Source organism: Hemiscyllium ocellatum, chromosome 4, assembly GCF_020745735.1.
Source record: "Hemiscyllium ocellatum isolate sHemOce1 chromosome 4, sHemOce1.pat.X.cur, whole genome shotgun sequence".
Taxonomy (NCBI): Eukaryota; Metazoa; Chordata; class Chondrichthyes; order Orectolobiformes; family Hemiscylliidae; genus Hemiscyllium; species Hemiscyllium ocellatum.
The window spans coordinates 126,401,956-126,425,122 of NC_083404.1; the positions used below are offsets into that span (position 1 = coordinate 126,401,956).

General features: G+C 40.1%; 1 protein-coding gene across 5 annotated transcripts in view; it reads left to right on the plus strand.

Moving 5' to 3' along the window:
- Positions 1–23,167, plus strand: part of ankrd12 (ankyrin repeat domain 12) — a 172,856-nt gene that overhangs the window by 111,473 nt on the left and 38,216 nt on the right. For 4 of the 5 annotated variants that reach the window (XM_060823837.1, XM_060823838.1, XM_060823839.1 and 1 more), the window contains 2 exons: positions 13,113–13,181; positions 16,046–16,210. In XM_060823837.1, coding sequence (XP_060679820.1) covers positions 13,113–13,181; positions 16,046–16,210 — 234 coding nt within the window. The remainder of the gene's footprint in view (positions 1–13,112; positions 13,182–16,045; positions 16,211–23,167) is intronic. The other variant, XM_060823840.1, reaches the window with a different exon arrangement.

The window sequence follows — 23,167 nt, forward strand, 5'->3', positions numbered from 1 at the left end:
CTCTTGCTAATATATTTGTATCATCGATAGTCACAGGTGAGGTGCTGGAAGATGGGAGGTTGGCTAAAGTGATGCCACTATTTAAGAAGCATGGTAAGGACAAGCCAGGCAACTATAGACCAGTGAGCCTGACATCAGTGGTGGGCAAGCTGTTGCAGGCAACCTGGAGGGACAGGATGTACATGTATTTGGAAAGTTAAGAACTGATTAGGGATAGACAACTTGGACTAGTGTGTGGGAAATCATGTCTCAAACTTGATTGAGTTTTTTTTGAAGTAGTAACAGAGGATTGCTGAGGGCAGAGCGGTAGATGTGATTTATATGGACTTCAGTAAGGTGTTCAACAAAGTTCCTCATGGGAGACTGGTTAGCAAGATTAGATCTCGCAGAATACAGGGAGAACTAGCCATTTGGATACAGAACTAGCTCAAAGGTAGAAGAGCCAGAAGAGGGTGGTGGTGGAGGGTTGTTTGTCAGACTGGAGGCCCGTGACCTGTGGAGTGCCAGAAGGATCAGTGTTGGGACCTTTACTTTTTGTCATTTATATAAATGATTTGGATGAGAGCATAAGAGGTACAATTAGTAAGTTTTGAGAAATTCTATAACAAGAGCTATTGTCGAATCATAAGCAAATGCCACTTGAATATGTCTGTAATATGCAGTTTCCTGTGTGCTTTAAGGAAGAAAGCCTTATGAAAAGGATGCCCTATCCATACCAAACTGAAATGAAAAGCAAACCGTACTGTGACAATTTTCAGTAGGTCAAGAGATTGGATAGTTTATAAAAACCCAGTGAAGAATACTTTAAGAAGGAATTTTTGAAATGCGTAAAAGGCAGAAATATAAGAGTAAAATTTCGTGCATGGGTTTTTTAAAAGGTGACAGAGAGTGAGCGCGAGAGATCAGGAAATTAATAATGGGGAAACAAGAAAATGTAAGCATTATAAAGTTTTCTTTGTCTTCATGTAGAAGAACTGAAAAAAATCCACAATGCTTGAAGCTCAACAAGTAAAAGAGAAACTTAAAGACAGTGGGAAAATTATTAGATCGATAGTATGGCAAATCTCTTGGGCTGGAAGGTTTGTATCCTCAGGTCTGCAAAGCTGATAGAATACATTATTGCCTTCCTAAATACCCTAAATTATGGAAGGATTCCAATGGATTGGAAATTTACTAATATAATATGAAGATCTCAATCCCTAGGAGGGACCCCTCGGTTCCGCGATTGGTCAAAAGAATCACCAGAAGTTATGGTCCGTTTAAAGAAAGGTTACCAGTTTAACAAAACAAGGCAGCCTGGTGCAGATTTGTCCAGCAATGCGGAGGTTAAAAGTTTGTGTTCTGTGGAGAAATTGCACAATTGAATTTGAACAATAAGCCATTTTTGTGTGTTTCTAAGATACAGTACTACCTTAATTACAAAGAGAAACCAGTCAATGTAATATGGTGACATAATGGCCAGCAGTGATATTTCCTACATAACAGTATTGTATCTCTCACGTTATGTCTCATAGAGATATACAGCATGGAAACAGACCCTTCGGTCCAACCGTCCATGCCAACCAGATATTCCAACCCAATCTAGTCCCACCTGCCAGCACCCGGCCCATATCCCTCCAAACCCTTCCTATTCATATACCCATCCAAATGCCTCTTAAATGTTGCAATTGATGCTTGCAAGTTCAATGTTAGTCAGAGTGGTCAGTTAATGTCTTATGATTAATTTTATGAAGACTTCATTGTCTACTTTATCTTTTCATTCAGCTAGCTCAGGCAAAGCAAGTATGCAGCCTTCAACCATTTTAGCATGGTATTAATCCTGAAACCATTTTGTTTGGTTATTTTATATTAAAAATCCATTATGTTATTAATAAAAGCTTATATAGATTTGTTGCTCCTGACAATAGCTTAAATCCAGATTTTAGGTCCTCATCTCCCCCACTTTGGTCATTCTATGACCACACTATAAATGTGAGGACACCGATTTTTAATCCAGCGTGTATTTGACAAGGTGCAACATCAAAGTTCTCTTCACGGATGACGGGAGTAATATTCCAACATAGATATAAAGGCGATTACTAACTGGTAGGAAGCCAGTTAGAAGTGAGTCTGGAGAACTGGATCATTTCATGTTGACAGGTGGTTATTAGTGGTGTGCTGCAGGAATCAGTGCTGGAGTGTCAGTAACTTTTCACTCGATCTCAAGACTTGGATAAAGAGATTAAAAGTATGACAGCTAGCTTTGCCAATGATGCCAAGATAGGTAGGATAGGAAGATGGTGATGGGAAGCAAAGGAACAGGAGTTAAATGAGTGGACCAAGAGGTGACAGGTGGAGTATAATATGGAAAATTTTTAGCTTCAGTAAAGATTATTATTTCAGTGGAGTTGGGTATGGCACACTTGTGATAAAAGGATCTGGAGGGAATAAGCAGTATAGTATATATTTTAATGTGTGTGTGTTTGTAAATAAAAATAATTGGGAATAATAAATCCCCTAAATTTTGGAAGGATTCCAATGGATTGGAAAATTACTAATTTAGCACTTTTTTCTTTTCTCTTCCCCCACCCCCACCCCCCTTTTGTGTAGAAAGCAGTAAACTGTAGACCAGTTAACCTAACATATGTCATGGGGAAAATGTTGGAATCTATTACTAAGGATAGAATAGGACATTTAGAAAAACCTTAATACAATGATCATCATGAATGGCAGACAAAAAGAACTCCTAGTTTGTATGTTTGAGTGCTGTGGACATTTTGGCCTTCCTTACTTAAGAGAGGATATATTTGCAACAGAAGCAGTTCAGAGAAGGTACACTCAACTGTTCCCTGGAATTAAAGGAAAGATTGAGCAAGTTGGGCCTGTACCCATTGCTGTTTAGAACAATCACACAACACCAGGTTATAGTCCAACAGGTTTAATTGGAAGCACACTAGCTTTCAGAGCGACGCTCCTTCATCAGGTGGTAATGGAGGGCTCAATTCTAACACAGAATTTATAGCAAAAATTTAGTGTGATGTAATTGAAATTATATATTGAAAAATTGATTGTCTGTTAAGCCTTTCATCTGTTAGAATACTGTGATACTTTCACTTCTTTCATGTGTAAATCACAAAACCTTTTTTTTTAAAGTTGCATTCTCGGGTTAGCTGTTAACAATGGTGATAGCTAGACAATATGTTGAAGGTGTGAGCTCCCTGTGTTCTCTGTCTATGACCTGATGTTTAGATTGATTCTAATCTAAAAAGTGAGATCATGGAGTTTTACAGGAATTCATGCACTTTTTGAGCAAAGTACAATGTAACCCTGCAAGTACAAATTCACCCCACAAAATGTCTGTGTGTGTCTGTGTGTGTCTGTGTGTGTCTGTGTGTGTCTGTGTGTGTCTGTGTGTGTCTGTGTGTGTCTGTGTGTGTCTGTGTGTGTCTGTGTGTGTCTGTGTGTGTCTGTGTGTGTCTGTGTGTGTCTGTGTGTGTCTGTGTGGAGAGTGAGTGCAGAGTGTCTTAAGTCTCTGAAGCAGTGCATGTGAGAGTGTGGGGTAAATTTGTACTTGCAGGGTTACATTGTACTTTGCTCAAAAACTGCATGCATTCATGTAGAACTCTGAGCTCAAAAACTGCATGAATTGGCTTAACAGACAATCAATTTTTCAATGTATAATTTCAGTTACATCACACTGTAAATTTTGCTATAAATTCTGTGTGTTAGGATTGAGCCCTCCACTACCACCTGACGAAGGAGCGATGCTCCAAAAGCTAGTGTGCTTCCAATTAAACCTGTTGGCACTATAACTTGGTGTTGTGTGATTTTTAACTTTAAGGTTTTCAGTAGCGTGCAGAAGAGATGTATGAGAATGGTAGAAGTAGTAATGTGGAGAAGCCCAAGAAGCATTAGTATGTGGGGAACTGGACTCTAGCAAGGATTTGTTCACTCAGGTTTGGTGCTCAGTGTCGTTTAGACTAAACCTTCCAACATCCACGCATGTATAATTAAATGCAGAAATCAGAGCATTTCTATTTTGTCCTCCCTCCCTACCTCACTGCACCTGTACCTCAAAGGGGACAGTATCAAAGTAGAAGACCGGGCATGAAGTTCCAATAGTTTCCCACTAGGTATCCATGAGTTATACCAGTAAAATATATGGTGTGTCCATTCACATGTAAAATCTTAAGTACTGCCATAAGCTTTTCTGGCACTCAAAATTTATTTTTCCAGCTTCATCAAGAATATAAGAATTTTTTTTTTCTTCTATCTTCTGAACCTCATCCTTGTTCTTTTTATATTGTGAGTGATCTTTGCAGTGAATTCACTATTTAACTTGCACGTCCTGGTTTTGACTCTGCATGTCACTGTAAGGGTTTCAATTAGAATGAAGCGACAAGATTTTGCTTGCCCTCTTATGTCCGATCCTCTATAGAGGTTGCCACACTGAAATAATTCTGTAATTGTCTTTAGTAGGCTTTTGTGTATCAATGTAAAAGCCTAGGCAGCTGCAACTGGAATGAATGGCAAGTGTTGTTTGTTTGCTACTGAAAAATTCATGTCAGTGTTAAGTTTAATAAAAATTAAATAATAAACAGTTTAAACAGGATGTAAGCAAGTGATAAAACGTAAAATATTCCTACATCTGCCGGCTCAAACGTTGAGAACAAAGGAATCTTGGCATTTAGTCACAAAACGCAATAGACTGGCTGTGCTCAAAAGTATTTGCAACCTAATTGCATTTATTGCCTTTTATTTTCAATTCCACTAGTTACTTCCACTTGGTTTAACATTTGCACAATTAACATAGTTAAAAAGACAGATTATTGTGCTGAGCACTTAAATATGAGCAACAAATATATCCTTCACAGTTCTATTTGTTTAATTAGTAGTGGCCTTGACCTCATGAAGTTGCAGTTCAATGAAATGCATAAAATATGGTTAGTGTATACTGATCGTATAGTTAGTTATTTGTTCTTTGGTATGAAAGAAGAATGGATTCACCAGGTTCTGCAAAAAATGTTTATCCAGCAGCAGTTGCAAGCCTATCCCTCAGAAACTAGGGGACACAGCTTTAAATTAAGGGGTGGCAGGTATAGGACAGATGTTAGGGGTAGATTCTTTACTCAGCGGGTTGAGAGTTCATGGAATGCCCTGCCAGTAGCAGTGGTGGTCTCTCCCTCTTTACGGTCATTTAAGCGGGCATTGGATAAGCATATGGAGGTTATTGGGCTAATGTAGGTTAGGTAGACTTTGGTCGGCGCAACATCGAGGGCCGAAGGGCCTGTACTGCGCTGTATTTTTCTTTGTTCTATGTAAATGTTGACAACCAGCAAGTATATCACCTTTCTCTCTCTTTGTATAATTTTAAAAAGGCTGGTAAATTATTTTGTGCATATTAGGCATCTCTTTAAGCTATTTTAACTTAATTCATCCAATGTCACCTATGTAACATTTCTGATTATCCACCTTTATCTGCTATTGCAATGTTTGCAGTTCTTCATTTTTCCTAACCAATACATTTGCTAATGATCCTAAGAGTTTCTCGCTATTAAAAATGAATGGCTTAATCTTATGTTGTCCAGGAGTAAAAATTATTTTAATTTCTGTTTAGTTTTAAAGAAAGCCAAGACCTTTGGTCTTGTTTGCCATTACTCTGTCCACAATCTGAATAATCTATTCATCTTCTTCCCCTCTGTCATGAATTGCTGCTTATTCTTCTGTTCCCTCTGTGTCACCTTTAGAGACTGTCACTTAATAACTTTGAGCCCAATCTTGCAATGGTTTCCTAAAGCCACATTGCTCCTCCTTAATGCAAGACTTTCAAAATTACTTTTTAACCACTCCTCATCACCGTGAGTGAAGTTCCTTTTCTATTTTCTTGTTACTTGCTCAGACATTCTCTTTCATATGAAGAGTCTTTATAGTCTGTTTTACATTTTAAAACTGATATAAAAAGATTTATTGTATGACTGTGTACCAATGAGTGTAAACATTATTGAAATGATTTCAGAGATGCCGGTAACCCATCACCAGGTCACCCTTTATTTACATGTGCACGTAACATGGGTTCTGACAAGCCAGCTCAGATCCAGTCCCTTGCAGGAGATTCAGAGAGTCCCCTCATTTATCTGTCAGCCAGGGCTCCCTGCTTAGACCAGGTTAACAGCCCCAATCAGTGATCACGTAGTCATTGGGATCCATCTGGCCTTGGTCCAATCACTACAATTATATTTTGACTACAGGGGATTTTTATTTTAAAAAGGAAAGAAGTATGGATTTGACTAATAGTTTCAGGAGTCCCATAAATGAACGCTTAACCTGAGATTAAAAGTATCGCGATAATAAGCAAACAATGTTTTTTTTAATATAGCACCCTTACATGCTGAAAAAATTCCCAAGGCTCTGCATTATAAGGACCCTTATAAATCAAAACATTATAAAACAAAATATGACAGTAAACCACAAAAAAATTCAGTCTGAATTGAAAAGACTTTCTTTTAAGAAGCTGAGATCAGTAGCTTTTGTCTGATGATGGCTTTTGGATTTATTCAAAGTCTGCACTAAATTCACAAAAGTTGTTGATAATTATGACTTGAATTGGCAAGTGAAGAGACAGTGTTAAATCTCTGAATCAGGATTGTATTATGCGTATATAAATGCACAGTAGTTATTAACATTGGGATGTTACAGGCAGCGATTGCCTTCTGAAATTATGATATGGCAATAACAAAAACCTGACTTTAAAAAGTGTTAAATTTTTTTTGTACAAAGTGTTCAGAAAAGAAAAGGAGTGGTGGTGGTTTTAGTTAGGGAGAGCATTACAGTCTGGAGGCGAAGAACTTTTTCCTGAGAGTTCAAGGTCAGCATTAATTTGTTTAGAGCGAAGGAATAAGAAGGGTATGATTGTGCTGCTGAGTGTAACATATGGACAGTCAGCTAGCAGGAAGGATATTGAGGAATGAACATGAGCTAATTAGAAATGAAAAAGCTTCTGTTAGAAGCAAAACAGCACAGTGGGAATTGTGGAAAATGAAAGCAAAGGAAGATGGAAAGTCAGGAGAAAGAGGGAATGGGAAGGGCATAGAGTTAAGAAAATTTTAAAAAGAAAGTGGGGAGGTGTTGAAGAAACACCAGGAAGCTGGAAAGGATAGCAGTAGAAAAATGGAACAAGATAAAATTTTAGAACTCTAAATCCAAAGAGATAAGGAATTTAATCATCAGTTGGTCAAAGCAAAGCTTAAATTGATCATTCTGATTCTAATTAGGGATTTAATTTGGTTGTCTTTCATCAAACCTGGGAAGAGTACTTACACCACTTTGCCGAACTGTTTGTTCACTTAAAAGAATGGTTATAAATTTGACTAAAAGTGAATTTTCCAAGGCAAAAGTGATTCATTTGAACCATACCATGGGAAAAGGCCAACTTGTACCTGGAAAGGTGAAAGTATGGGCTTAACATGAAATTTTGCATCATGTGGGCATAATGGATTTTATCACAAGTTTGTCATGAAAGTAAGAACTGTAATTGCATATTTAATTCATTTCTTGGATAAAAGCAGGAAATTTGAATGACTGTAAGAATGCCTTTTAAAACTTAACAGCTGTGCTGACAGCCACGCTAATTTTTAGCGCTGAATTATGGGAAGCCATTTAAATTAGCTGTCGATGCCAGCAACATCTGTGTGGAGGTCATTTTGCTACAAGGTGATAAGATGGGGATTGACTGGCCTGTCAATTACTTTTCAAAGATGTTGACCACATGCCAGCAGAAATATTCAACAACTGAGGAGACGACATTGAATCTTGTCTTGGCTTTATATCATTTTGAAATATATATTAACAATGTAGAAGAAACTTAATTTTGCAGACGTTGACTTGCTTGGAAATATTTTGGGACAAAAACTTAATGATTTTATTTTAATTCTCAAATGGTGTTATAATTCTTCATGTATCTGGAAAAGATGTTATCATGGCTGTTTTATCAATATCTAACATGAAGAGCACATTGCTGTGTAAAATGTGGTTGTGTAACCTGTAATTTTAATGTCAATAGTTAACATTATTTCCATGTTTCATTAATTGTAAAGATAATATTTGGGTCATGTAAATGCCTTGAAGAGGCATCTATAATATCTATATTAATATCACTCATTTTAAAGTTTAGATCTTGAAGTGGTTATGTGTGGGTTTTGGTCTTTGTGTATGAGGAGGTTTAGTGCTTGTCAGTATTACTGAAGCTGCATTTTAAACCAGTATGACACTCCAATTCCCTGGGGTAATAATGAGAATTTGTTCGCATTGGGAGAGTTTTAAGAGCAGACAGTAAACGTGGAAGAGCATAGCTTGCTTTCAGTTTAGAAGGATCACTTTTATTTTACTTGAGGTAAAATACCATAGCTTGTAAAGCTTCTGAGTTTGGTTTGCATAAGTCAAGGTTAGATCTTATGGAATACAGGGAGAACAAGCCATTCAGATACAGACTGGCTCAAAGGTAGAAGAACCAGAAGAGGGTGGTGGAGGAGGGTTGTTTTTCAGCCTGGAGGCCTGTGACCAGTGGAGTGCCACAAGGATCCACTACTTTGCGTTATTTATATAAATGATTTGGATGTGAACATAAGAGGTATAGTTAGTAAGTTTGCAGATGACACCAAAATTGGAGGTGTAGTGGACAGTGAAGAAGGTTACCTCCGATTACAACGGGATTTTGATCATATGGGCCATTGGGCTGAAGAGTGGCAGATGGAGTTTAATTCCGATAAATGCGAGGATGCTTCATTTTGGGAAAGGAAGTCTTAGCAGGACTTATACACTTAATGGTAAGGTCCTAGAGAGTGTTGCTGAACAAAGAGACCTTGGAATGCAGGTTCATAACTCCTTCAAAGTGGAGTCGCAGATAGATAGGATAGTGAAGAAGGCGTTTGGTATGCTTTCCTTTCTTGGTCAGAGTATTGAGTACAGGAGTTGGGAGGTCCTGTTGTGGCTGTACAGTACATTGGCTACGCCACTGTTAGAATATTGTGTGCAATTCTGGTCTCCTTCTTATCGGAAAGATGTTGTGAAACTTGAAAGGATTCAGAAAAGATTTACGGGGATGTTGCCAGGGTTGGAGGATTTGAGCTATCGGGAGAGGTTGAACAGGCTGGGGCTATTTTCCCTGTAGTGTTGGAGGCTGAGGTGACCTCAAGTTTATAAAATTATGGGGGACATGGATAGGGTAAATAGACAAAGTCTTTTCCCTGGGATGGGGGAGTCTAGAACTAGAGGACATAGATTTAAGGTGAGGGCAAAGATATAAAAGAGATCGAAGGGCCAACTTTTTCACGCAGAGGGTGTTACGTGTATGGAATGAGCTGCCAGAGGAAGTGGTGGAGGCTGGTACAATTATAACATTTAAAAGGCATTTGGATGGGTGCATGAATAGGAAGGGTTTGGAGGGTTATGGGCCGAGTGCTGGCAGTTGAGATATCTGGTCGGCATAGACAACTTGGACAGAAGGGTCTGTTTCCGTGCTGTACATCTATGACTCAAAGTCCTTGTTGAGTGCTTGTGTTGGATTTGGGTGGACAAAGTTAAAAATCTCACAATGCCAGGTTATAGTCCAACAGGTCTATTTGGAAGTACTAGCTTTCAGAGCGCTGCTTCTTCCACAAGTAGCTGTGGAGCAGGATCATAAGATACCGAATTTATAGCAAAGAAAATATAAAGCAGTTTTTCCTAGATAAAGGAGTTATAGAGTCATAGAGATGTATGGCATTGAAACAGACCATTCGGTCCACGCTGACCAGATATCCCAACCCAATCTAGTCCCACCTGCCAGCATCCGGCCCATATCACTCCAACTCAGGTTGAGGTTCAGGTTGTAAATTTGCTCACTGAGCTGGTAGGTTTGTTCATAGACATTTCATCACCATGCTAGTTAACATTATCAGTGAGCCTCTGTTGAAGTGCTGGTGATATGACCGGCTTTCTGTTTGTGTGTCTTGGTCTGTTAAGGTGGCTTTCTCAGAGGTTGGCAAATGGGATCCAAATCGATGTGTTTATAGATGGATTTCCAGTTTGAATGCCAGGACTCTGTTTTAAAACAACAAATCCAAACAGGAAGATACCATGCACCCAGAGACTCTAGCCACATTATCATATATTTTCAGGCATGATTACCAGAGTACTCTGACCTCTTGACATCATGGTAGCCCACAAATCTACCAACAAACTGAAACAGCTACTGCTGAACCTAAGGAACCCTATACCAACAACCAGCAAATCGAATATCATATACAAAATACCCTGCAAGGGCTGCAACAAACACTGCATCAGACAGACAGGCAGAAAACTAGCCACCAAGATCCACAAGCACCAACTTGCTACCAAACCGGAACTCCATCAATAAACACACCGATTTGGACCCCATTTAGCAAGATCTCAGAAAAAGAACTAGAAAGGATGCCACCCACCTTAAAAGATGAAAGAGACACATAGAAAGCAGGGCAGAATACCAGCGCTTCAATAAAGGCTCACTGATGGTGTTACCTAGCATGGTGACAAAATGTCTGAGAACAAACCTACAAGCTCAATGAGCATATTTGCAACATAAAGGAGTTAAGTCAGAATAGGTGTTCCACAGGGATCGGTTCAGGGTCCTTTTTTGTTTATCATTTATATAAATGGTTTGGATGAGAACATGGTTAATAAGTTTGTTGATGACACGAAAATTGGTGGCATAGTAAACTGAAGGTTTTCTAAGATTACAAAATGATCACCATCAAATGGATCAACGGACTGAAAAATGGTAGATGGAGTTCAATGTCAGTAAATGTGAGGTATCACATTTTGGTTCAACAGACAATGGTAGGGCCATGGGTGATGTTGTATAACAGAGGGACCGGAGATAATTATTTGAAGTTTGCATTATGTATAGACAGTGGTTAAAAAGGCATTTGGGACGCTTGCCTTCACTGCTCAGTCCTTTTGAGTATAGGATTTGGGAAGTCATGTTGAGGTTCTACAGGACTTGGTGGGGCCTCTTCTGGAATACTGTGTTCAATTCTGGTCACCCAGTTATCGGAAGAAAGTTATCAAGCTGAAGAGGGTTCAGAAGAGATTTACCAGGATGTTGCTGGGTATGGAAGGTTTGGGTTACAAAGAGAGACTGGATATGCTGGGACCTTTTTCACCTGGAGCTTAGGAGGTTGAGAGGCGATCTCGCAGAAGATTATAAAATAATGAGAGGTATAGATAGAGTTAATAGTAGTTGTCTTTTCCCTAAAATGGGGGATTTCAAGACTAGGGGACACATTTTTAAGGTGAGAGGAGGGAGATTTTAAAAAGACATGAGGCAAAGTGTTTTCGACAGGGTGGTTCATGTGTGAAATGAATTTTGAGGAAGTGGAGGATGTGGATACAATTACAATGTTTAACAGATGTTTGGATAGATGTGTGAACTGGAAAAGTTTGGAGGGATAACTGCCAGGAGCAGGCAGATGGGACTAGTTTACTTTGGGATTGTGATTGGCATAGACTGTTTGAGATCCACATGAGCCAGAGATGGGTCATCTATTTGGGAACTTTGACTGAAAATGATCCCTGATGCTGGGTTCCTTCATCATTAAGGGTGAGGATGTTGTGTGGGACCTTCTTTTCGCTGGTTCTTGAAATGTCCATCATTCATGACTGGATGTGGCAGTGGAGTTAGAGTTTGAGTTTGCTCAGTTAGTCGCAGGAGCACTTCCTTTGAGTATCTGTCTCTCATTACTTGTTGCTTCCTCTTTTTCTGTGTGTGTGTGTGTGTGTGTGTGTGTATTTTTATATATATCTAGTGATGTGTTGTAGCTTCACCAGGTTAATATCTAGCTTTTTCTGGTGCTTCTCCTGGCAAGCCCTTCTGCAATGTTATTGGTTCCCAGCTTGCTGTTAATAAAGTGGTGAATATGCCAAGCCATGAGATTACAGATTGTAAATGAATCTCAGCTCCTCTTGGAAACTTTGTTTTCAGCTGCTTCATGTCTGCTTAGCCATTCAATAAGATCATAGCTTATCCTGTTTGTTTCGAAATCCACAATCCTATTTACACCTGATAGCTTAGATTCTTGTTTGGCAAGTGAATTCAATCTATGGCAAATACAAAACATTCTGCAGAAACACAACAGGTCAACAGCATCTCTAGACAGAAAATCAGTTCACGTTTCCAGTCAGATATGACTCTTCACAACTGGAAAAGAAAAGTTTTAATACTTTTGACAGACAGATGAGCAAGGGTAGCAAAGTGTAAAGGTAGGGTGCAAAAGGTTGCTAATTGAGGTGAAAGAGAACCAGAAATGGATCCCTTTGGGTGATAGTGAAATAAACAAGACACAAATTGGACATGTTCATGGAGGAGGGATTGAGGGAAATAATGCCGGAAATGGATTAGATGTTGCGTGGTTACCCTGCACCGTCAACCACTGTGCCGGGTTAGGGATAAAAGGAGGTAATGTCGGAGGTGCCCTGGTGGAAGGTGGCATCTTTGGATATGTGACAGAGTTCAAGAAACTGGAAGAATGAAGTAGACTCCTTTGCAGGAAGTAGGGTGGGTAGGAGTGTGGTCACAGTAAGTGTGAGGGTAGGTAGACTAATTGGATTTTGGTGGATAGCCTGCCTTCCCCTGAAATGCAAACAAAGAAGTCAGAGAGGAAGGGACGAGCCAGAGATGTCTTTTAGAGAAGTACATTTTACTCTATCTCAGAAGGGGTTATGCTGCAGAGGGAGACCATTCAGCCTGTCATGCCTGCACTCTTTGATCAGTGTTGATTAACATGATTTAGTTCCACAAATTACTGAAGCTCTCTTTGGTGAAGTGTTAAGTAGTTTTGATCAATGTTTGCAATGATATAATCGGCATGCTATGCAGGGGAGCAATCTCTGATAACACTCAAGCTTTAAAAGTTTGAAGTGTTTGTGCTGCCTGCACTTTAAACCTCAAAAAAAATTCAAGATCTTCAAGGAAATCTTTTTTTTTGAATGGACTGCAATCATGGTAGAAATTCCTCATCATACTCGTATATTGAAAAGTACAGGACATGCTTTGCTAACAACATACTTAAAATGTTAAATATTTTTCTTACTTTGCATTTTCCATTTCTCTTGGTCTTTAGATTCAGATCCAGGACACTCAAGTGAAACTTGGGGAGAACGATTAATACCATCTTATAGGACATATTCGGGTAAATGCTGTTAACTTTTGTGAAAGCTTCTCTTCCCCATTCTGCAAATAACTGTTGCCTTGGGAAAAAAAATTCTAATTCTAATTTATTACTATTTGATGTTTGTGACTGCATCCCTTTTCAATTTCTTAATCAGTGCACAGTGTGCTGTGGTCTGACAGGATTCTCTGGTGTCTGACAGCCTACTATGGTCAGTCCCAATTGCTACTTAACATGTTTTTGTTCTACATAAACTGCAAAATCAACTCTTCTGGTCTAACTGATGGCTCTACTCTGGAAACTAAATTGATTAAGAATATAGCTGCTTCAGCTAAATTTGTTAACTAAATCTCTTAGAATCTATTTTCAGTAATCTTTAATGCTTTGTGAGTACAAGGAGTGACTTCTGACTTATCTTGTCAGTTTATCAATCATCACTTATGAAGGTGCTGCAAAGCTTTATATTTGTGTATAACCAAGTGTTCAGCAGAACTTGAACACTCTAAGCTTAAACTGTTCCAGCTGGCCAACTTATACCAGTATGCTATCTTTTTGTGCCACTTTCTTTAGTGTATCTATTTTGGTCACTCTTTGCTATTCTGCTTGTCTAAAAAATGACTGAAGCTGCAATGCTTCATTTTGTTGTAGAGATGGTAAACGTAAAGTTGCCATAATCAAGAGAATCATAGGGCTACTCCCTCTAATGAGAGAGATGAGACTGATAGTAGTTTAACCCAAGAGTCACGATGCCTTAGATGAGGGGCAAGGTTGAGAGGAAGAACCTTCATGGTAACCACAACCAGTATGAGAATTGCACACTGTAAACCAGCCCTCCAGCAACTGAGCTAACCAGTCCCCCTAGACTGCATCTCTTTTAAAGTTTCTTTATTCTTACACCATTTCTGTATCCATGGTAACCTTATGTTACTGTTTTTAGCTTGGACACGCCTAAAGTCAAGTGATACAATTAATGTTCTATTCGAGGTCATGTAATATGGTACTGATCCAAGGATCTATTGTGTCTACAAGAATTCAGTTAATCACAGTACCAGCTGTCTTATCTATCTCAGCCACATTTTCTGTTCTGCAGAAGAGATAATTTAGCTCAAATTCTATGCATTCCCATCTGCAAATTTACTGATGTCCAAGTTATCCTACTTGTCATTGTTATACTACTATCCCTAAAATCTAAGTTCTACCTCAAATAAATATTTATGGATAATAAAACATTGCCATACTTCTGTTTACCCAAGACCAATTAACTAAATACCCAAGAGAGAATTTGATAAATTTAAATAGGAAAAAATTCAGGAATATTTCTTGGTCGTGACGTAGATTATTCATAAATTAGTGATCATTAAAATGGTCTAAACTGGGAAATGATTTCAAATATTTTGTCTCAGTGATGTAATTGAAAGTATCATTGTTTCCAGTAGTGGATTGCTGTGAATTTTCTGATTTTCTAAATGATTGAAAATATAACTTTTTGAAACTAATTAACATATGCTTTGTTTTGTGACTTAAGCTGCAGGTTCTAAAAATTGAACTGGAAATTAAAAATGAGTTAGATTGAGGCATTATTGAGCTGTGTTGTACCTGATTTTAATTCCATTTTTCACTTTCAAAATTAATATACATGTCCTGTAAACTTAATGATATGTAAGCTGATATAGTTTATAACATTTTTTAGTTTAATTTTCCTTGGAGGTTCTAATGCTGAAACAGAAGTTTGTAAAATGCTATAAGACATCTTTTTGTAGATCAAAAAATTAATTATGACCTATTGATTAAACTGAACTTTGTATTATAAGTAATTTGCACATGAATTAGATGTGCTTCTTTCAAATATTTTGGGAAGATATCTTAAATCCTGTCGTGTATTGTCATCTATTCAAATCATGGTGCTAGCTAAAATTATTTAAGAGCCACAATCCTAAACTATGTATTGATCATGGGCCCTTCTCAATAAAGCTGTAGTAGGGAGTGATGGGACATGGGCCTATTCCTGTATCCTTTTACACAGTGGACTGTGAGACAAGTGCTAAGTGTAGACCAGGCATCTTCCCACAGGGGAAAAGAGATGATCACAGGATATTCATTTAACCTTTTGGTAGTTTACTGTATCTGTTCTACTGATTTGCTTTGACATTGGCATAGTTTAGGATTGGATTAGCCCACTCAGGTTCTCGAACCTGTTTACCTTTCAGTTAAGTCACATTTGATCTGTACCTTTAAATCCATTTGCCTGCCTTAGTTGCAAATCCCTTAACCCTTGCTGAACAAAATCTGTTAATTTTTTAATCTTGAAGATGCCAATTCTACCAGTATTTCAGCCTTTTTGTTGGGAGACAGAAATTTTTACTACCCATTGTGTGAATAGTGTGCTTTCTGATTACCATCTTAATTTTAAAATTAGACCTAGGTTACTTTCTCCCCACTTTATTGATTTCCACATTACAGGAAACAATTCCTCTGAATGAAACCCTTTTAAACATCTTAAGTGCTTCAAGCAAATTGTTCTTCAGTATCCAAGGGAATACAAAACCTATTTATTCAACCTGTCCTCATTCTCACCTTCTTAACCATAAAACTTTAGTGAATCTACACCAGATCTCCAAGGTCAGTATCGTTTTCTTAAGGTACAACATCCAAAACTGAATGCAGTACTCTAGAAAGGGTTTGACCCAGACACACTGTACACAAGAATAACTTCCTTTTTAATCCAATCAAGACAAAGGTAAACTCTATGGGACTGGTAAATTTTGAATTTTATTTTCATCATTGCATTTTATCGATCATGCATTAATTATTGTCGCCAGTCACATGCAAACTTTTAGAAATCAATGTTCTAATAAAATGTAAATTTTTTAAAACAAATATTTCAGAAAAGGAAGGTCCTGAAAAAAAGAAAATGAAAAAGGAGCCTGGAAACAAAAAGACTGTTCCCGTTTGCAAAACCACACTTGGCGGCATACTTATTGGGTATCCCCTATCGGAACGTCAGCAGATGGCTCTAGTGATGCAGATGACTGCAAGAGATAACAGTCCAGGTCATACCAACCATATTTTTTTATTAAATTGTCTATTTGTGTAATATTTGAGCTCCTAAAGGAGCAAGATAACTTGTGAACTGGTTTGATGTAATATTGTAAATTTAAGTGTACTACTGTTTGAGATTGGCAAACATAATGTGCTGTGAAAATATGCAAAGCCCTTAAAATACTTTTGAACAAGGTTGACAAAGTGATCCTAATTGCAAGTACAAGTTATCCATAATAAAACAGTAAGCTTTCTAAATAGACATATTAAGATAACTTGTGTCTTAACAGTATTTTGGCATGAGAAAATAATGTGTATGTTAGAATAAATTATTCATGTTTGCTTCATTTAGAGTTTGTGCAATTTTCTTCCCAACTCTTCTACAAGTGCTGATTCCCCTCAGTTTTGTACTGTTCCTTAGACAGCAGTTTCCCTGGTTTGACATGATTTGAAATGCCTGCTGAAGCGAATTTAAAATCATTGGTGAAGCATATCATTTGTGTGATTCTGGAGTGTTGCATTTGGCTATGGTATAACACTTCACTATGAATTAGCAGTTTCAGTAACGGAAACTTAATCAATATTTTGCCTAATAAATGGGCAGCATGGTGGCTCAGTGTGTCAAGTTTTTTTTTTTCCCTGAGATCCTTTCACACTTGATGCAGCTGCAAATGCCAACTTCTGTGAACAAGCAACTAAATTTTATTAAGGACCACACAGTACAAGCTTTGGACAAACCTTTAACACACATCTTGCAGGGCTTATGGGGTCGTGGCAAAAGCCCTCTCCAAACAAAAGAAACAGTCTTTCCTTTATACCAAACTTTTATATCACAGTAATGCCCACAAGACAACCCCTAGTCACTCCCTCACAATCACATGCCACTCAAAATACAATACAGTGACCACCACCCCTCCAGAGACAATGTAATGCAAATCATCCCTTAATGGTCAAATCTGTTGCAAATTCTTTTTTGTAACTATAAGGGAGTAGTCAAATTTCAACTGTAATGTTCTTATTGATTTCTGGATGAAAATATAAATCATCCCTGAATAGCAAGGAAATGGGCCATGTAAACCTCTCTCATTCCACCTATAAAACAAAAACACATCACCTTATCCCCTGGGCTTTCAATTTCTTGCAGGTCGGTAGAACAAATTAACTCTTGAACTCACAAGTGGTTAGCCATGGTAAATGTGGGGTTACGATGTTAAGATGGGGCAGTTGGATCTGGGTGGGATGCTGTTCAGAGGGTTGGTGTGGGCCAAATGGTCTCTTTCCATGTTATAAGGATTCTATAACCAGCAATTCAATAAAACAAAAAATTGAGAAGTAGTGACTTCTTTAAATACGCCTTTGGAAAGGAATAAGAAACATCCGAGAGAAATACCAGTGAACTGAAAAAGGAATGAAATGTTGTCATATTTTCAATCTGACTCCTGCAAGCAAAGTTTGTTCAATGCAGGTTATCATTCCTGGGGAAGCTGAGGTGATGACTGACCAATGAGATGTTGGTCCAAGCTCCACCTCCATCATGTGCATGCAGCAAAACAGACAAAGAAAAATCCCAGTGTCACCTTTTTAAAAGGTACAAGTAGCTGGTCCACCCTTTCTTTCTTACCAAAACCATAAAATCCTTAGCACTTTGTGTATTACAGAACTGGAAAGAATTTTTTTGTACATATTTAGATTATCTGCCCTTTATATTTTCAAACATAGTTTCTTCTTAAGTCAGTGAGCATCCAAGTGTAAATCTAGGGATATCTAAGCACAGCGATTAATGTGCCTTGGACCAGTAAGTCTAGGTTCAAATCCCACCTGCCCCAAATTGTGGTCATACGTCTAAACACTTGATTGAAATAAATCTTCTGTGTGCAAATCGGAATTCTTTTGAGCCCATGGATATCATAATTTTTGGGCATGGTCTCTCCTTTCTTTTTTTTTTCACATTTCAAATTAAGAATCTTTCTCTCTGTTGAATTCGCCCACCCTCTGATGACCCCTTCTCCCGCCTCCAACACACCCCATCCACCTGGACGCCCCATGCTGGTCTCTTACCCGCCCTCGATCTCTTTATAGCCAACTGCCGCCGCGACATTAACCGTCTCAGAACGTGAGCCCTCCGCTCCAACCCCAACCTCACCATCAAACCGGCAGACAAGGGAGGCGCAGTAGTATTTTGGCGCACCGACCTTTACACCGCTGAGGCTAAACGCCAGCTCGCGGACACCTCCTCCTACTCCCTTGACCATGACCCTATCTCCCACCACCAAACCATCATCTCCCAGACCATCCATAACCTCATCACCTCAGGGGATCTCCCATCCACCGCCTCCAACCTCATAGTCCCACAACCCCACACCGCCCGTTTCTACCTCCTGCCCAAAATCCACAAACCTGACTGCCCCGGCCAACCCATTCTCTCAGCCTGCTCCTGCCCCACCGAACTCCTCTTCGCATACCTCGACACGGTCCTGTCCCCCTTAGTCCAAGAACTCCCCACCTATGTTCGGGACACCACCCACGCCCTCCACCACCTCCTTGATTTTCGCTTCCCCGGTCCCCAAAGCCTTATCTTCACCATGGACATCCAGTCCCTGTACACCTCCATCCCTCATCACGAAGGACTCAAAGACCTCTGCTTCTTCCTTTCCCGCTGTACCAACCAGTACCCTTCCACTGACACCCTCCTTCGACTGACTGAACTGGTCCTCACCCTGAACAACTTCTCTTTCCAACTCCCACTTCCTCCAAAACAAAGGAGTTGCCATGGGCACCCGCATGGGCCCCAGCTATGCCTGCCTCTTCGTAGGAAATGTGGAACAGTCCATCTTCCGCAACTACACTGGCACCACCCCCTACCTTTTCCTCCGCTATATCGATGACTGTATCGGCGCTGCCTCGTGCTCTCACGAGGAGGTTGAACAGTTCACTCACTTTACCAATACCTTCCACCCCGACCTCAAATTCACCTGGACCGTCTCAGACTCCTCCCTCCCCTTCCTAGACCTTTCCATTTCTATCTCAGGCGACCGAATCAACACGGACATCTATAAACCGACTGACTTCCACAGCTACCTAGACTACACCACCTCCCACCCTGCCCCCTGTAAAAAAGCCATCCCATATTCCCAATTCCTTTGTCTCCGCCGCATCTGCTCCCAGGAGGACCAGTTCCAATACCGTACAGCCCAGATGGCCTCCTTCTTCAAGGACCGCAGATTCCCCCCAGACGTGATCGACGATGCCCTCCACCGCATCTCCTCCACTTCCCGCTCCTCCGCCCTTGAGCCCCGCCCCTCCAACCGCCACCAGGACAGAACCCCACTGGTTCCCACCTGCCACCCCACCAACCTCCATATACAGCGTATCATCCACCGTCATTTCTGCCACCTCCAAACGGACCCCACCACCAGGGATATATTTCCCTCCCCTCCCCTATCAGCGTTCTGAAAAGACCACTCCCACCGTGACTCCCTCGTCAGGTCCACACCCCCCACCAACCCAACCCAACCCAACCTCTACTCCCGGCACCTTCCCCTGCAACCGCAAGAAATGCAAAACTTGCGCCCACACCTCCTCCCTTACTTCTCTCCAAGGCCCCAAGGGATCCTTCCACATCCGCCACAAATTCACCTGCACCTCCACACATATCATCTATTGCATCCGCTGCACCTGATGTGGCCTCCTCTATATTGGGGAGACAGGCCGCCTACTTGCGGAACGTTTCAGAGAACACCTCTGGGACACCCGGATCAACAAACCCAACCACCCTGTGGCTCAACACTTTAACTCCCCCCTCACACTCCACCAAGGACTTGCAGGTCCTTGGACTCCTCCATCGCCAGACCATAACAACACGACGGTTGGAGGAAGAGCGCCTCATCTTCCGCCTGGGAACCCTCCAACCACAAGGGATGAACTCCGATTTCTCCAGTTTCCTCATTTTTCCCCTCCCCCCTCAAACTCAGCACTGCCTTCCTAACCTGCAATCTTCCTCCTGACCTCTCCGCGCCCACCCCACTCCGGCCTATCACCCTCACCTTGACCTCCATCCACCTATCACATCTCCATCGCCCCTCCCCCAAGTCCCTTCTCCCTACCTTTTATCTTAGCCTGCTGGACACACTTTCCTCATTCCTGAAGAAGGGCTTATGCCCGAAACGTCGAATCTCCTGTTCCTTGGATGCTGCCGGACCTGCTGCACTTTTCCAGCAACACATTTTCAGCTCTGATCTCCAGCATCTGCAGACCTCACTTTCTCCCTGAATTCTAGTCTAACATTGTGTAGACTCCCAAGTTATTTTGACTCCTAACTCATAACTAACAAAAGCCTGTTTGCTATACAAGGAGTAAAATTGGGGCATTCCTCTATTTTTGATTTGAGTTTGTTTTCCTAATGCAGTGCTTTCATATCTTTATCAGAGTATTATTTTACTTTTCTGTTCAGTCTAATTGTTTTGATGCTCCAGCTATCTATGCTGACCTCAAGTTGATTAGTAATACAAAAACTTTGTTCAATTATTATATAGTTTACTGGTTTACTTCAGGCTTCCATGGAGAATTTGAATAAATGAGGAAAGCTCTATAGATTGCTAATCCGAGTTAAAATCTTGTTCATTTTCTTGACGCCTTGCACACACAGTTTACAGCAGTCAGTCCCAGTGTCTTTCAGGTGTGAGATTTGAAGAAATCGTTATTCAATTTAATACAGGGAATTGGGTGGGAGTGGGGTAAGATCTAATTTTATATATTACCTGAAATATTTGATGTCATTTTCTATATTTAAATAATTATATAAATTTATTCTTGACTAAATAAGCAATGCTAAATTATCAGAGTAACTTCCAAGATTTATTCTAAGTTAGCATATTCTATTTGCTTCTCCTAGAAGATTGTATGCCTGCAGGGGGAGGTGAGAGGCAGGAGATGGTACATCAAAGGCAAATAGGCAAGAAATGGTGGTCCAACCAATGACATCCACATCCCATGAATGATTAAGTTTTTGTTTTGTTTTTAAAATCTAGGTTCCATCATGCTGGTAAATATTAAGCTTAATTCAATGTGTCAAACTAGGTCTGTAAGTCGGTTTGAACACCTTGGTCATAACTTTACAGCAATAGGTAGAGTTCTGCACAGCTATCGGGAGATTTTCTGATGTCATGGAACTAAAATGAACATTATCAATTTATTCGGCCCATATACCAGGATACGCCCAGCTGAAAAAATGAAAATAGTCAGCTTTGGATCTAATTCACAAATAGTTGTGGAATTGTTTTCAGAGTATAGAAGCAAAATTAGTCTGGCCAAGACCACTTAAGAAATATGAACACAAGTAGCAACCCCCAGAATATTGGAAGTGGGGGATTGAGTGATGATAACACCATTGAATGTCAAGAGGAAGTAGTTAGATTGTCGTCTGTTATTGGATTGATTTAACCTGGGGGGTCACCATAATGCAGTTTAGAAAAGAGGTAGCGCAGGTGGAACCTTCATGGTAACCTCAGCCTGTGAAGGAATTGAACCCACACTGTTGAATTGAACTCACTCTGCATCAGACACCAGCCCAGTGAACTAACCAACCCCCACCCATCTTATACCAACAGTTTTGTTACTGTAGTTCTATCTGTCCCTGCCAATTCTTTGTACATATCATTTACCCTTTTTAATGCTACGTCCTGTTTCCCAGCCACTTACTAAATTAGTTTAAATCCTGACCAAAGCACTGGAAGATATCCCATAGAACTGGTCGCAGTTTCTGAGGGATCCAAAAACATTCCTTGTACTGCATCCCTCAGCCATATGTTCACATGCTGGGGAGACATGACCTAATGACATTGCTTGACTTAATCCAGCAAACCAGCTATTGGTCTAGGGACCTGGACTCAAATCTCAATAGCAGATAACAAAATTTGAATTCAATGCAAATCTCTAATTAAAAGACTAATGATGACCACAAATCCATTGTTGTTTGGGGAAACACTCATCTGGTTCACTAATGATCCCTAAGGAAGGAAACTGCCATCCTTACATGGTCTGGACTATGTGTGACTCTAGACTCTCAGCAATGTGATTGACTCTTAACTGCCATTTATGCAGTTAAGAATGGGCAATAAATGCTGGCCTATCCAATGACACCCTCATCCTGTGAGTGAATGGATAAACTTTTTAAAAATCTGTTCTTCCTGTTTCTGTACAAAGTACCTTGTGGTGCTAGGAATAAGTGTCTTGTCATAAAGTCATAGAGGCGTACAGCACGGGAGCAGACCCAACTTGTTCATCCTCAGTTGCCAGGTAGGCACTCCTTCCCTCTACATCCTTAACCGGTAAGGTGACCACTTCCAGAAGTAAGCTAGCCACAGTTTCAGCTCCAGCTGCTGCTTAAGCTCCAAATAAAATCATGAGGGGCATCGATAAGGTGAACAGCAAAGGTCTTTTCCCTTGGGGTTCAAACATAGGGGGGCTTATTTTTAAGGTGAGAGAAGAAAGATGTTAAGGGGACCGAGATGTAGCTTTTTGACAGAGACGGTTAGTACGTGGAATGAATTGCCAGAGGAAGTGGCAGATCCAGGTAAGGTTACAACATATAATAGACATTTGGATGGTACATGAATAGGAAAGGTTGAGGGGAGGGATATGGGCCAAATGCAGGCAAGTGGGGCGAGGTCAGTGTGGGGAAACTTGGCTGGCATGACAAGTTGGACTGAAGGATCTGATTCTGTGCTGTATGACTAGCAATGATTAACTGGCCCTCCTAGTTTGGCAATGTGTGGTAATTTGAAAACTATAAATAACAATCAAAATGGAAAAACCATGACATACAATGTAATATGAACAACCGCAATGTAATGCACACAGGAGTAAGCAATTCACCCTTTTGCACCTACTCTGCCATTTAAAATGAACTTTGCTGATTTCAACTTAGCCTCAACTCACTTTCCTGCCTATTCCTTATAAGCCTTTAATCC